Here is a 15,734-nt window from a genome sequence, read left to right as displayed (position 1 = left end):
TGTAAAAAATATTTAATACCCCCAAAGCATTTTTTTAAATATTTACAATTGAAAAACTATTTGTCATCAAAACTGCAAAGGATTGCTGAACTTCCACCATTGACAAAAATAGAGGAGGTATGTGTTAAGAATACAAAAGGGAAAGGTTTTCTCTCTATATATTATAATTTACTGGTGCTTTCCTCCAAAGACTCAGCAGCAGATAAACTGGATGCTTGGAGAAGGGAGATCCAAGAGGACATAGATGAAAATGACTGGAACCAGGCCTGCTTAAAAGCACAAAAACAAACAATAAACACACGCTTTAAACTACTGCAATATAAATGGCTCATGAGAACCTATATAACACCTGTCAAGCTTCATCATATGTCCAATGATATTCCGGACATCTGTACTAAATGTCTAGTTGAAAAAGGAACTCTTCTTCATTGTCTATGGGAGTGTCCTAAAATCCAGGACTTTTGGAAAGATGTTATCAAATATCTGTCTGAAGTGTTTAAGGTAAAAATCCCTTTAATAGGAAAACTCTGTGTACTTGGAATATATCCAAGGGAATTTAAGCAATCGGGGAAAAAAACTAAATTACTGGACTACGGACTACTTCAAGCCAGAAGAGCCATTGCGCTATGTTGGAAGAGTATGGATGCTCCCTCCATGGGACTCTGGAAGAAGGAAATTGCAATCTCTCTAGGCCTGGAAAGACTGACATATATTGCCAAGGGCAAACAATGGGACTTTGTGAATATGTGGAAGCCATATATGACTATTTTAGGGAGTGGAGGTGAAGGACATTTATGAACAAAAAGGAAAAGAAGAAGGAAAGGAGGGGAGAATCTTGTCTATCCTAACCCATTGTATTTTTGTATTGCTGTGAGAACTATGCTCATTTCTACATTTGAATGTGATGTAGGCAGGTTTGATGTATGGATGGATGTGTGAATGTGAGGGTGTTCAACATTTGTTTGTATTGTACTATAAAAAATTTCAATAAAAATATATGGAAAAAAAAAAACAGCTGCCGCCATTGTTGGAAACTGAGCAGGGCCGCGCTATGAATTCTGGGACACAGCTTCTTCTTCTTCGGGGTTTAACGGCAGCTGGCATCCTTGTACATGCAGTGCTGCCATCTTCTGTTTCAGTCCGTTATTACACTCTTAAATCCTGCTACTTATTCCTGCGTCTTTTGTGATCTTACAAAGCTTCAAACGACGCATCGACTGTTAAATTAGTCGTTGACGATTTTGATAGCCGACGTAATCGTGACTAGTCGACTAATCGTGGCAGCCCTACATGATTCCAAACATTTTTTACAAATAAATAACTGCAAAGTGGGGTGTGCGTAATTAATCAGCCCCCTGAGTCAATACTTTGTAGAACCACCTTTTGCTGCAATTACAGCTGCCAATCCTTTAACGTATGTCTCTACCAGCTTTGCACATCTAGAGACTGAAATCTTTGCCCATTCTTCTTTGCAAAACAGCTCCAGCTCAGTCAGATTAGATGGACAGCATTTGTGAACAGCAGTTTTCAGCTCTTGCCACAGATTCTCGATTGGATTTAGACACTTAACTATCTTTTCAATAATTTTTGAGATAAAAGGCAGTTTGGAAATAGGTCTGTAATTTGCAATAATATCAGGATCAAGAGCAGGTTTCTTGAGTAGAGGCTGATTCACTGCATGTTTAAGATTGACAGGTACAACACCAGAGGACAGACTACTATTTACAATGGATTGTACAGCTGATGCTATAGTGAGAAAAACCTCTTTGAAAAATCGAGGAGGGAGAGCATCATAAGGGGAACCTGAGGGCTTCATGTGAGCAACCAACTCCTGCACGCAGAGCAAGGAAACTGGCTCAAACCTGTCAAAGACAGCAGAACTAGGGACAGGGGTAGAAGGGTCGAGAACGGACTGGGAAGTCTGCGCTTTGACAGATAGCACTTTATCAATAAAGAAGTGCAGGAAGTTTTCTCAAGTTTCCTGAGAAGACTCGACACCAGCAGTCTGTGGAGCATGAAGGACCATGTCAATAGTCTTGAATAATAGCAGCAAAATGTTTCCTCTTAGCATCTTTTACAGTCTTCTGGTAGGAATTCCAGTAGTTTTGTAATATTTGGTATGACACCTGCAGTTGATCCTTCTTCCATTTACGTTCAGCTCTCCTACACTTTCTTCTGGCAGCCCGGGTGTCTTCATTCAGCCAGGGTTCAGATTTGGCTTTTACTTGCCTAAGCTTAAAGGGGGCCACCGAATCTAAAACAGTTTGGCAGACTGAGTACTCAGCTCTTCTGGAATCAGGAAGGTTGCAGTTCTGATTAAAAACAATAGAGAACTGACCAGCAGAGGAAGGATTAAAAATACGACAGCACCGAGCAACAACAGGAGGAGGATTAACTTTGGTACAAGAAAGGGAAACCTCAAACAAGACAGGCTTATGATCCGACCCTACAATGTCACAAACCTCTAAGTTAGAGACAGGTAAATTGTGAGTTAAAACAAGATCCAACGTGTGCCCATATTTTTGTGTAGGCACAGACACAGGTTGCACAAGATCAAAAGAGTCAATAAGATTTAAAAAGTCCTTTGCCATTGGCTTGTCAGGGCAGCACACATGAATATTGAAGTCCCCAATAATAAGGACATGATTGTATTTTGGCATAATTTCAGCCAACAGATCAGAAAAGTCATTTAAGACGTCCTTATTGTATTTGTGGAGTCTGTAAACCACAGCACAGAGCACTGTGTGAGAGCGACCTAGCTCAAACATACTCAGGTCAAAGCTACTAGGTGATGTTGATAAGGGCAGTGGTTTACATTTATACTGCTTCTTAAAAACAACCGCTAGTCCTCCTCCTCTGCCTGATATTCGAGGAGAGTTTAAAAAGCAGCAGTCATCTGGTAAAAGATCTGTGAAAGCACTGGACTCACCGGCCCTCAACCATGTCTCAGTTATACAGAGGAAATCCAGTCCTTGGGTCATAAATAAATCCCTTGCAATAAAAGTTTTATTACTCAGCGATCTAGTGTTCACCAATCCAAACCTGGTGGAGGTCAGCGTGTTCGTGGCTGACTGCGAGACCCGACACAGCAACCGCAGGTTCTATAGGTTCGCACTACGCCGACAAAGATGAGGGAAAATCCTTCGCGGCTGGGACATCTGATCCGAGCCAACAACGGGCACCAGCCAGGCATCGATGGGCTCCAGAGAGCGCGGAGAAAAGACATTGTGAGGCACAGATCCATGTTCGTTCCAAGAAGCCGGGGAAGAGCGCACCAAGTACGCCTTAAGTTTCACGAGCAGACCGCTGCATTTGCCCTGGCATCTGAAACGCTTTCGCCGTGAGGCCAGGATCCGAAAAAGGTTAGCTGGTAACCCAGATAGGAATGGAGGTAACGTCTTATGTCCAGTATAAGTTGCATTGGTAAGATCACTGGCAACTAGTCGGAGGTCCAGCAGAGTTTGGCGATTGTACATTAAAAGAGAGTTGACTCTAGCAATAAAAAAACAACACAAACAAACACAACAGGGGAAGAGGCAGATGGCGAGCCACACACACTGGCGCCATCTTGTAACTGTTGTCAACATTTACATACTATGATGTGAAATGTTTGGATTATGGTGGACACGGTGAATCTACTGATGTTTGGTTGTACCCTTAGTCCGGCCTCCTTCATTGTCATACCATGGACAAGAACATGGTCAATCACAGTAGCTCTGATTTACAGTTTTTTCTGAATGCTTAAACCCTAACTGTGATTCCTGTAGCACAATCTCTAAAACTATTCAGACTTATAGCAAAACCACTCACTGAGTTTGCAAAACTAAAAGCACAAAAACTGCTTTGCACTCAGTTTGCAATTTTGTAACACACACTTTGCAAAACTGTAGGCACAATTCACTGCACAACACTCAATTACCAAATTTCCAACACACTCCTAGCAAAAGTATACACATGTATGGCTATCATTAACACTAATTTGCCAACTGTCTGGCACACTTTCACATGTGAAAACTTCTTTAGATGATTAGTTCACTTTGCAATCAGCCTAAGCACTATAATACAGGTAAGCTGTGTGTGCGGAGTACAATGGAGGGAGCAGGAAGAGTGAGAAGTAGAGGAGGCCGAGGAAGAGGACGTGGAGGTGAAGAAGTAGGATGAAGAGGACGACAAGGACAAGGAGGAGCAAGAGGAAGACGAGGAGGGGGGAGAGGAAGATGAGGAGGGGGGAGAGGAAGGGTAGGAAGAGTAAGAAATAGAATTGCTGATGACATCAGAGCTACAATAGTGGACCATGTAATCAACCGTGGAATGACCCTGAGGGAAGCTGGCCAACGGGTCCAGCCTAACTCGAGCCGCTACACTGTAGCAAGCACCATAAGGACATCTTGAAATGAGAATCGGTTAGTACAGTCACTTCGCACAAAGATTTGTAGCACTGCCATATGCCAATGAGAAACACACCAATACCATTGATGTAAAAATACTGAAATTGTTACTTTACAGAATTGCTAGATGACCAGATGCTGGGGCAGAGGAAGCATGTTCACTGCAGACCAAGTAACCCATAGAGTCATTATGGCGATTGCAAATAATCCTATACTTGGAAATAAACACTTGTGTTTGTTTTGATGTGTTTGAATAAACACCAGTACTTGAAGTTTGGATCCCTCTATGCTTACGGATCTATGACAGAAGTATGAGCTCAAACTGACATAGCCTACCTTGTGCACAGAGAAAGCAAAAGCCAGATGTGTTTTGTATTCATACCATCAGTGTGCAGTTGGCGCATTGTGTGCTTAGTAGATGATGGCTTGTGTGTACTGTTTGATACGGAAACACCATTTTTACGAAGGTGTGAAGAGTTAATCTAGCTGTGTTTGCTTTTGCAAGAGAACTACAATGTTTTAATTATTGGGTGACAGGTTTTCTTATTTGTGTGAAGAGTTTTGCAAAATTAGCCAATAGTTACAAAAAATGTGCTTAAGCAATCAGAAAAAACTGTAATCTGATATCACATCATTAGCCACAAGTGTGATAAATTTTGAGTTGTTGTGTTCAACTGGTAAATGGACTGGTTCTTATATAGCGCTTTTCTACTCTGTCTGAGCACTCAAAGCGCTTTATACTACTAATTCATTCACCCAAACACACAAGCACTTTTTTCTGAGCTAAGTAGTCTACCATTCACACTCCGATGGATGCATCGGAGTTAGCATCCCTAGGCAAGATGCTAACACCATGTGGCAAAGGAGAGCAACATGGTGTTAGCATCTTGCCTAGGGATATTTGGCATGCAGACTGGGATCGAACCACCAACCTTCTGGTTAGTGTCTGACCTGCTCTGCCACCTGAGCTACAGTGTTTGACTTTTTCCACCTGTGCTCACCATTATGCAACACAGGTGCATCACAATGACAATGTGTTGACAAGATGTGTCTAAACAGATGAAAAGTGCTTATGGTTTTGCCAAAAGAGTGACTGATTCAATAAGTGGGTTCAGGCAATAGGGTTTAGTGTTTTAGCAATCGAGAAAAACTGTAAGTTACTTGCAAATTCAAAATAGTGCAGTACCCACTGAAGGTCAAGCTTTGTGCACAGTTGTCGAATGACACAGGAGAGATTTTGAAGCCTGAAGCTGCAGTAATTGCTTCTTAGTCCAGAGTCAGTCAGTGTTATTACAAACAATCTTGCATCCCATTTTAAAACAAATTTAATGGTGTTTTGACTTATTTATTGTTATTATTAATCAGTGATGATTTTTTACTGTGGTAAAAACAACAGGAAAGGTGATTTACCTGTATGACCTCTTCAGCATCATTGAACAAAGAAAGTAGCTCTTAGTGAGAGGAGAAATTCTGTCTGTCATATTGGAAACATATAAGAAAACATTTACATAGCATTTTCAGTGGGAGAAACATTTCTCAACTGAAAACGTTACAACCAGATGAACAGATTGGCTTACCTGGATGATTAAACATGCTTCAAGACATTTACGCAAAAGTAATTTTAGCATTTTCACAAGGAATTCTCATGGAGCCACATCTTCTCTCTCTCAGGAATACTGTGTTGTTTTGGTGGAAATGAAGGAAAGACTGCTGTGAAAGCAAAAGAGAGAGCAGATGTCACCCTACAGACAGGAGAAAGTCCAAGTAATGCCAAGATAATATGGACTTTTGGAGCCGAAAATCCAAACATGCGACTTGCCACCATAAAGAAGAGAGTGGTGAAGAGTGACTATGATGCGCGTTTTAAAGACAGACTGCAGCTGGACAGTCAGACTGGAGCTTTGACCATCACACAGCTCAGCGTCCAGGACTCAGGCATCTACAAGTGGCAGGCCATCAGCGACACCATCTTATGGAAGCAGTTTAACCTGACTGTTTATTGTAAGTACATCCGCTCACTCGCGTCACTAGACCTTGAAAACAATTTAATAAAAAGGCAACATTTTTTTCCCACACTGATTCATGAAAAGATGCACAACAACTCCTTACTGCTGCTCTGTTTAGATACATTAGCCTCCATCTCACTTCTAGCATTCTCCTCTGTTACAAAGGCCCTCTGCATGTCCTCCTTCACTACATTCATGAACCTTCTGGTAAATGGACTGATTCTTATACAGCGCTTTTCTACTCTCCCTGTATACAACATGCCTCATTCACCCATGCACTTCCAAACACAAGTGCAAACTAAACTACCTTCACACACATTCATACTCCAATGAACACATCGGAGGGCAACTTGGGGTTAGTATCTTGCCAGGGATATGCAGACTGGGGAAACCAGGGATCGAACCACCAACCTTCTAATTAGTAGCTGACCTGCTCTACCACCTGAGCCACAGCCATGTGCTCGTCCTCTTTTCCTCATACCACACAGCTTCAAATCCTCTTTTTGTTAGTGCCTGATAGGTTTGTAGCTTGTACCTATCCGCTGGAACGTTGAAGACAATATAGTTACACTGCAAAGCAAGACACAAGCAGGCTGGTTTTACTCATGCATGAGGGAAAGCTGGCTGGAGCCGAGTGTCGTTCCACCACTTGACCTCCGTCAGACTCTCAGCCAGGCTCCCCATAGCACTCCTTTTATTGTGGTTACATGAATATGCATAGGGTCATTAACATATGACATCTTACATAGGTATACATGTGAACAAAGAATACTGTGTGTGTGTGTGTGTGTGTGTGTGTGTGTGTGTGTGTGGGTGGTGTCCAGATGTGACCCTGTGAAGACTCCCCAAAGCTGGTGCCAGGAGTCTAGCGGTCCATCTGAACAAAAGGCTCTTATACTTAAACAGATATACGTGTGCTTGCTATACCATAAATCAATAAGAAAAGATACGACCTCTCCTAGGAGGTGTGATCTACGCCGGAACACTCTGTAGAGGGAGTGAACGCACTCCCCCTTCATGCTACACAGAGCTGTTACAGACCTCCTAGGATGAGACATTCTTTCAATCTACAAATGGTTATACACTTCTAAGCATATGTGGGTAAATGTTTCTAAGCATAAATGACAATCAACAATACAAATCTAACAGTGCCTGTCTCCGAACCATGCATCATAGCAGGTCTCATTCCCCTTTCACTCTTGCTGTTACCATTCTTTCACAAATCAGTCGGAGACTTGCCTCCACCCATTCCACCATGCCTGCACTCTCTTCTTCACCTCTCTTGTGCATTCACAGTTCCTTTACATTCCTGTTACTTAAACTCATCTACCTTTGCTATCTCTACTCCTCGAACTTTCACTTTTCCAACTGTGTCCTTCTCATTCACACACATGCTTCCACTGAATTTTTTTCCCTTTCCCCTCCTCTCTCCGGAGCATAGCTCCTTCGTGAGCATAGCTCCTTCGTGAGCATAGCTCTTCATGAGCATAGCTCCTTCGTGAGCATAGCTCCTTCGTGTGCATAGCTCCTTCGTGAGCATAGCTACTTCGTGAGCATAGCTACTTCGTGAGCATAGCTACCTCGTGTGCATAGCTACTTCGTGTGCATAGCTACTTCATGTGCATAGCTCTTCATGAGCATAGCTCCTTCATGTGCATAGCTACTTCATGAGCATAGCTCTTCATGAGCATAGCTCCTTCATGAGCATAGCTCCTTCATGTGCATAGCTACTTCATGTGCATAGCTACTTCATGAGCATAGCTCTTCATGAGCATAGCTCCTTCATGTGCATAGCTACTTCATGTGCATAGCTACTTCATGAGCATAGCTCTTCATGAGCATAGCTACTTCATGTGCATAGCTCTTCATGAGCATAGCTACTTCATGAGCATAGCTACTTCATGAGCATAGCTACTTCATGTGCATAGCTACTTCATGTGCATAGCTCTTCATGAGCATAGCTACTTCATGAGCATAGCTACTTCATGTGCATAGCTCTTCGTGAGCATAGCTACTTCGTGAGTGTAACCAATACGTCTACTCACCAAAGAATGAGTGAAGCAATATGGATAACAACAGAGGACAATTTATTTAGGGTCTGATGGCAATTTACCATCGGTGTCCAGCACTTTAAAGGATTGGAAGGACTGGAGCACATCTGTCCTTAACATACCCTCTTAAACATCAGCTTGACACTGATACATCAAAGGAAACTTAACAGACTTTAAGTGCAAATGTTTCAACCTGAACAACTTAAAACTTCTTTGGGATACAATGTAAATAAAGACAAGAAGAAGAAAAATATTTCCATCAATAGTCACTTCTCCTAACCAGGAGACAAGTGAATATATTATGTAAAGAGTCCTTTTTCTCAGTCCTGGGGTTGTAACACCACAACCTCCTCAGTCCGTAATCAGAGAGTGTCTATTTGACAATAACCAAAATGTCTTTGGATAGTCTTTGTGAATGCAAAAAGAAAAAAAAACAATGATGTTAACTGGCCAGCAAAATAAAGAGAGTGTATGGCACTGAGTGCGGGCGTGTGTGTGAGTACTTCGGTCCAAATAATCGAAGTCCGGATGGATGAATGGATGGCAGCCGCTTGTCCTTTAATGGCACCAGCGAGACAGCACAGCAGTAAGGCAGCACAGCAGCGAGGCGTCTGGCAGGAGAACGAACAATAGTCTTTTTTAAGGCTACTGCAGAAGGAGATATTCCCCGCTAGCTCACCCAAGCTTGCTCTCTGGCACAGCTACAAGCCACGTGAGCTCATAGCCCCTCCCGCTAGGATGTACTACCACAGTCAACTGTCGTAAAGCAGCCGCAAACCAATAGCAAGTAAAAAAAAACTCAAAATCATTGAAGAACATTTTATAACACCCAATATAGATATATACATATATACTGAATATCACACAATATCAGATAACCAAATTAACACTGGGTTACATCCACCCCTGCTTAAAGTGTGACGTCCCCGTCACTATCACCCGACAGAGATTGCACTAACCCAGCAATCTGTTGTTGTAATGACAGGAAAAAGTTATTGAGCAATGCAAGTGTCATCGGCAGCCGTGGCTCTCTACCAAACATCAGAAGGAAGGGCGCTTCTCCAGTTGCGTCATGTTTTGTACAGTTATAAGCATGTACAAGGGGGCGAACATACTTCCTCCACTCCTCTTCTTTTTTTTCCCTTTTCCTCCAGTTGCTCTCTGGTACAAGCATCCAGTGCTGTGGGAGGGTGCCAGAAGGCCTGCTGTTACCGTCAACTACCTCCTGCAGCAACGTCTGGAGTCTGCGCAAGTAATCAGATGCCTTTTCTCCACTATTCTGATGAGTCTCTAGGTACTGGATATACAGCTCTTCACCTCCAGTGACATTGCCATAAGCCTTGTCGAGCTCATCGAGGTAGTCTTTTGGTGGTGCTTGAGACCCAATAGAAAGGGCTACATTCAAAGCAGGGCTAGCCAAGCTATCGAGGAAAACACGGCGCTGCTGCCCTTCGGAAAGGGTAGAGTCATTTAGTACCTGTTTAGCTCTAAGTCGCCATACCCTGTACTCTACCTCATTAGGGGGTTTTGGAGAATTTCCTGAAAATGAGCGGAGCTCAAAAGCAGAGGGAGTATGCATGGGCGAGTCATGTTTTACAATGTGCTCCACGATAACTCTCTGAACCTCCGCTGGCACAGGATCAACAAGCAGGGAGTCCGCATCAAGTGCCTGTTTAGCCTTGGGCACATGGCCATCATCACAGGCGGCAGTTGACCTGGGACCGGGTGTGGACTGAGTTTTAACTCCCAAGGTAGGAGTTGAGGTAGCTAACCCCTTATATGTATCATTTTTCCCACACATGTGGCTCACTGCAGCCTGATTTAAAGTCATGGGGCTCACATTATATGCTAATGCCAGTTCGTTCACTTGTTCTCTGAAACTAGCAGTCACATCATCAATTGCTCGAGCAAGGGGGACCACATCATGCACCAGGTGAAAACTGTCAGGTCCCTGAGGACAGTACTCATCTATCTGAATAACCTCCCAACACTCCCCATCTGCTGAATGTTCTCCATCTAAGAGCATTGGGGTAATGCACTCCATGAACTGACACAAAATCGTGTCAGGGAGACTATCTATTTGTTGAATTTTGACAACGAGATCCAGCAAAGCAAATGCTCTTTGCACCTCTTGTAGTTTAATCTTGGCTTTAGCCCCTTTTAACAAAACAGTGTACTCTGGATCAAAACCATACCTGTCACAAAACTCCATTGTCTCTCTCTGCAAAGCAGTCGATGAATTCACAGATGTCTGTGCATGTGCTTCAGGATAAAGTTAGTGATGCGCTCAAGTCCCTGTTCGGGCGCCAATTTTTCCTACTACTTTTAGTTGTAACCAATACGTCTACTCACCAAAGAATGAGTGAAGCAATATGGATAACAGCAGAGGACAATTTATTTAGGGTCTGATGGCAATTTACCATCGGTGTCCAGCACTTTAAAGGATTGGATGGACTGGAGCACATCTGTCCTTAACATACCCTCTTAAACATCAGCTTGACACTGATACATCAAAGGAAACTTAACAGACTTTAAGTGCAAATGTTTCAACCTGAACAACTTAAAACTTCTTTGGGATACAATGTAAATAAAGACAAGAAGAAGAAAAATATTTCCATCAATAGTCACTTCTCCTAACCAGGAGACAAGTGAATATATTATGTAAAGAGTCCTTTTTCTCAGTCCTGGGGTTGTAACACCACAACCTCCTCAGTCCGTAATCAGAGAGTGTCTATTTGACAATAACCAAAATGTCTTTGGATAGTCTTTGTGAATGCAAAAAGAAAAAAAAACAATGATGTTAGCTGGCCAGCAAAATAAAGAGAGTGTATGGCACTGAGTGCGGGCGTGTGTGTGAGTACTTCGGTCCAAATAATCGAAGTCCGGATGGATGAATGGATGGCAGCCGCTTGTCCTTTAATGGCACCAGCGAGACAGCACAGCAGTAAGGCAGCACAGCAGCGAGGCGTCTGGCAGGAGAACGAACAATAGTCTTTTTTAAGGCTACTGCAGAAGGAGATATTCCCCGCTAGCTCACCCAAGCTTGCTCTCTGGCACAGCTACAAGCCACGTGAGCTCATAGCCCCTCCCGCTAGGATGTACTACCACAGTCGACTGTCGTAAAGCAGCCGCAAACCAATAGCAAGTAAAAAAAAACTCAAAATCATTGAAGAACATTTTATAACACCCAATATAGATATATACATATATACTGAATATCACACAATATCAGATAACCAAATTAACACTGGGTTACATGAGCATAGCTCCTTCATGTGCATAGCTCTTCATGAGCATAGCTACTTCATGAGCATAGCTACTTCATGTGCATAGCTCTTCATGAGCATAGCTACTTCGTGAGCATAGCTACTTCATGCGCATAGCTACTTCATGTGCATAGCTACTTCGTGAGCATAGCTCCTTCATGTGCATAGCTACTTCATGTGCATAGCTACTTCATGAGCATAGCTACTTCATGCGCATAGCTACTTCATGTGCATAGCTCTTCATGAGCATAGCTACTTCATGAGCATAGCTACTTCATGTGCATAGCTACTTCATGAGCATAGCTACTTCATGCGCATAGCTACTTCATGTGCATAGCTCTTCATGAGCATAGCTCTTCATGAGCATAGCTACTTCATGAGCATAGCTACTTCATGCGCATAGCTACTTCATGTGCATAGCTCTTCATGAGCATAGCTACTTCATGTGCTCCATGAAGTAGCCAGCGAGGTTCAGAATCATTTTCAAGGTCCTCGTGTTTCTCTACAAAGTCCTTCATGGTTTGGCTCATTCCTACATTTCCGACTTCAGCTTCCAGGTCCCTCCAGTCAGCTGATCATATGCTTCTAACTGTCATGTGCTCCAGATTTAAACTCAGAGGAGACTTCTCTGTGATTGCCCACAGTCAAATCTGCTCCCTCCATTCAGTCTTTAAAAACTTGAAACTTATTTTTACACACTGGCATTTGGGTCTGATTGCTCATTGTGTTTCCTGTGTCTTTTTCAGTCATGGTTAGATCTATTTACTTATTTCCCTGTTCCCTCCTTTTTTATTTCCTGACTTTTATTAGACGCTTTGATCAACCTGAGTTTTTTAAATGTTTTTTTTAAAATGTGCTTTGTAAATACATTTGAGCTTTAGTTTACTCGATTAAACAGCTATTTTCAATTAATCATAGTAATCACAATTACATTTTGTGTCAAGAAAGAGTTGGGAGAGCTACTCTATATTTAAACAGTTTTGTTTATATCCCTTTGCTCTGTTTGCAGAGTATCTATGAGCCCACAGCTACAGTTAGTAAAGTCATAGACTTCATCAGTATGATAACTCTGTCAGCACTTATCAAATCACATCAATCATATTTTCACTCTCTTTCCTTCATCAGGTTCTCTTGGTACTCCCTCCATTACAGTCAGATCGTCTTTCATTAACAAAAGCTGTTCCGCAGTCACAGTGGAGTGCTCAGTGCACAACAGCCAAGACCTGGTCCTGTCCTGGTACAGACAGGAGGGAAGATTGACAAATGTTAGCAGTCCTGATCTGTCCTCCAATCTGTATCTCACTCTGGAAATAGAATCCCATGACAGCAGCAGTTACAGCTGTGTAGCTGAAAACCCTGTTGAAAAAAAGGTGACCAAACTATCAGGAGAAGACACAACTATTAAGATGGGGTCTGGAGGTAAGATGGTGATAAATCATTTTCACCTTTATTAAACTAGAACTATTATTTTTTTGTTTATCACAGTCTTATGATTAAAGAATATCTAAGCCCCAAGCTCTTCTCTCCCCCCCAAGAGTCCAGGAGCTGGTGTCAGACTGAATCTACAGTAAGACTGGTTATCTCTACTGTCTTTGGCATGGCCTTGATTATTCTTGTTGTGGACCACATCAGACTCCGAAGATGAACCACATGTGCACCGAAGTTTTTCTCAAGCTTCACAAAATGCAGTGTGTCAACCAGTGTTGGTCAAGTTACTTGAAAAAAGTAATCAGTAACTAATTACTGATTACTTCCCCAAAAAAGTAATCCCATTACTTTACTGATTACTTATTTTCTAAAGTGATAGATCTTTCAGCCCAATTCTACTTTTTCTACATAATCCATCATACAAAATGTAATCAAATGGAAAAGTCCCTTTTTAAAACTTGTTTTATTAGTTTTAATCTTTTAACTTTATGCATCAAGCAAAAATGTAATTATATGCAACATTCTCTGACTGGAAGAAATTAGTTTAATATTTAAACCTATTTTCTGCACATTCCAGCACATAAAATAATTTTTTTGTGTGTGTTTACACTCACTCTTTCAAATAGATGCAAGTAAAACACAGCAGAAAATAAATAAAGTCAAAGACTACACTGTTAAAAAAAACATCTTAAAAAAAACGGTGATATTCTGGCAGCTGGGGTGCCAAAATACGACCGTAAAATAACAGAAAATAACTGTCCCATAAAAATACGGTTATTTTCAGTGATGAAAATAGAGTTTGTTGCCCTAAGTTCACATGGGATTCTGCCTTTTCCAAGTGCTTTTAGACATTAAGGCTGGCTGTAGCTCAGGTGGCAGAGCAGGTCAGCCACTAATCAGAAGGTCGGTGGTTCAATCCCAGGCTGCCCCCTGCCTGCATGCCAAATATCCTTGGGCAAGATACTAACCCCATGTTGGCCTACTGGTGGTGGTCAGAGGGCCCGGTGGCGCCAGTGTCCGGCAGCCTCGCCTCTGTCACTGCGCCCCAGGGCAGCTGTGGCTACAATGTAGCTGCCATCACCAGTGTGTGAATGGGTGGATGACTGGATGTAGTGTGAAGCGCTTTGGGGTCCTTAGGGACTAGAAAAGCACTATACAAATGCAGGCCATTAAATTAGGAACATTTTTACGTGATCAAACAATGAAATTACCTATAAACAAGGTCACTGAATGTGGCAATATGAATCATACTACGTAAATGTACAGAAATATACAGTTAACAGTTGGTTTCAATAATAATTGATTGCATGCCCTGGGACAGAGGCGAGGCTGCCATATCGCACCATCGGCCCCTTTGGCCATCACTAGTAGGCGGTAGGTGAAGAGTCTTGACCACGGACACAACGACGGAGAGTGTCCGAGCCGGGGCTCGAACCAGCAATTTTCTGATCACAAGGCGAACTGCCAACTCTTGAGCCACGAACGGCCTAGCTAGCAATGATAATAATACTTATGTGATGTAACACAAGCTTATAGGGATCATGTTATATACTTTTCCATAGCATTACATTTGAATTCAACAGTTCAATCTTTCAAATAACGGACAGATATTTGTGAAATCATGATACCTTTGTGAATCTGTATCTAAATATGCATATGTACAGACATTTAACAATCATGACAATTATGTTTTATTACATTACAGATTTAACGTTGATTTACATTCAAAATGTGAAGTCAAAGTCTACTTACATAACTTTAATGATATTCTAGAAGAACAGAAGATTACTGTGAAATGCAGTAAAATACCTTCATATTAGGGTTTTTTTCCTACGGTCGCAGCCATACCCGCGCCCTTGTTGTTAGTTCACATTCATTGGCCGATGCTTAGCGTCATGTTATTTATATTAATTGCAATTCCTACCTCTACATTTATTTTTCAAAATGTATAATTAGCACAGCGTGTCCGTGCAATGTTTTACATTGTGGCATGCAGAGAAATCTTAACAACGAAGCTCACAGAGAGAGATTGAGCTTGTTATTTAACCCCAAGCTGATAGGGGGAGCTCTTTATTAAAACACTTGCTGGTGTTACAATGTGCCTCAAGCTTCAACAACAGCACAACAGAAGTCACTCATGGTACAGCACTCTCTCTACAAAATAACAACTGTCAGTGACGCTGCACCACGGCGTAAACACAACAATCAAGATAACAGTTAAAAGTAACGTAACCATAAACAATAAAACAAGAACATCCAAACAGCAGCACATGTCCCAAGGCATGATGGGAGACATTTCTGGATGTATTTTTACAATCTAAATATGCATATGTACAACAAAATATATTTAACAAACAAGTAAATTGTGTTTTATTACATTTACAGTGATGTTTTGTTATTTTACATTTGACGTGTCAGATCACAGTCTACTTATGTAAATGTAATGATATTCTATAAAAACAGTACACAACCGTAAAATACACAGTAAAGTAATTTGACATTACTATTTTTTGGAACAGTGTAGTGGTCCTTTTGCTCTATTTTCACCTGTAAAGCAGGAGTCGGGTAGGCGGAGGTTTACCCTGGTGCAGGTGT

General features: G+C 41.9%; 2 protein-coding genes across 2 annotated transcripts in view; one reads left to right on the top strand and one right to left on the bottom strand.

Moving 5' to 3' along the window:
• LOC146667246 (CD48 antigen-like) overlaps nt 1-13,522 on the top strand; it is a 28,761-nt gene extending 15,239 nt beyond the window's left edge. The window contains exons 2-4 of the mRNA XM_085408430.1: nt 6,060-6,389; nt 12,837-13,130; nt 13,247-13,522. Coding sequence (XP_085264556.1) covers nt 6,060-6,389; nt 12,837-13,130; nt 13,247-13,356 — 734 coding nt within the window. The 3' untranslated portion in view covers nt 13,357-13,522. The remainder of the gene's footprint in view (nt 1-6,059; nt 6,390-12,836; nt 13,131-13,246) is intronic.
• LOC146667244 (fibrocystin-L-like) overlaps nt 11,041-15,734 on the bottom strand; it is a 34,672-nt gene continuing 29,978 nt past the window's right edge. Inside the window, exon 4 of the mRNA XM_085408429.1 lies at nt 11,041-11,414. Within this exon, the coding sequence (XP_085264555.1) occupies nt 11,246-11,414 (169 nt within the window). The 3' untranslated portion in view covers nt 11,041-11,245. The remainder of the gene's footprint in view (nt 11,415-15,734) is intronic.

This window comes from Rhamphochromis longiceps, linkage group LG6 (genome assembly GCF_057381845.1).
Source record: "Rhamphochromis longiceps isolate RC_006_pf linkage group LG6, R_longiceps_female_GT1.1, whole genome shotgun sequence".
Lineage (NCBI taxonomy): Eukaryota > Metazoa > Chordata > Actinopteri > Cichliformes > Cichlidae > Rhamphochromis > Rhamphochromis longiceps.
This window is presented reverse-complemented; position numbering and strand designations above follow the sequence as displayed.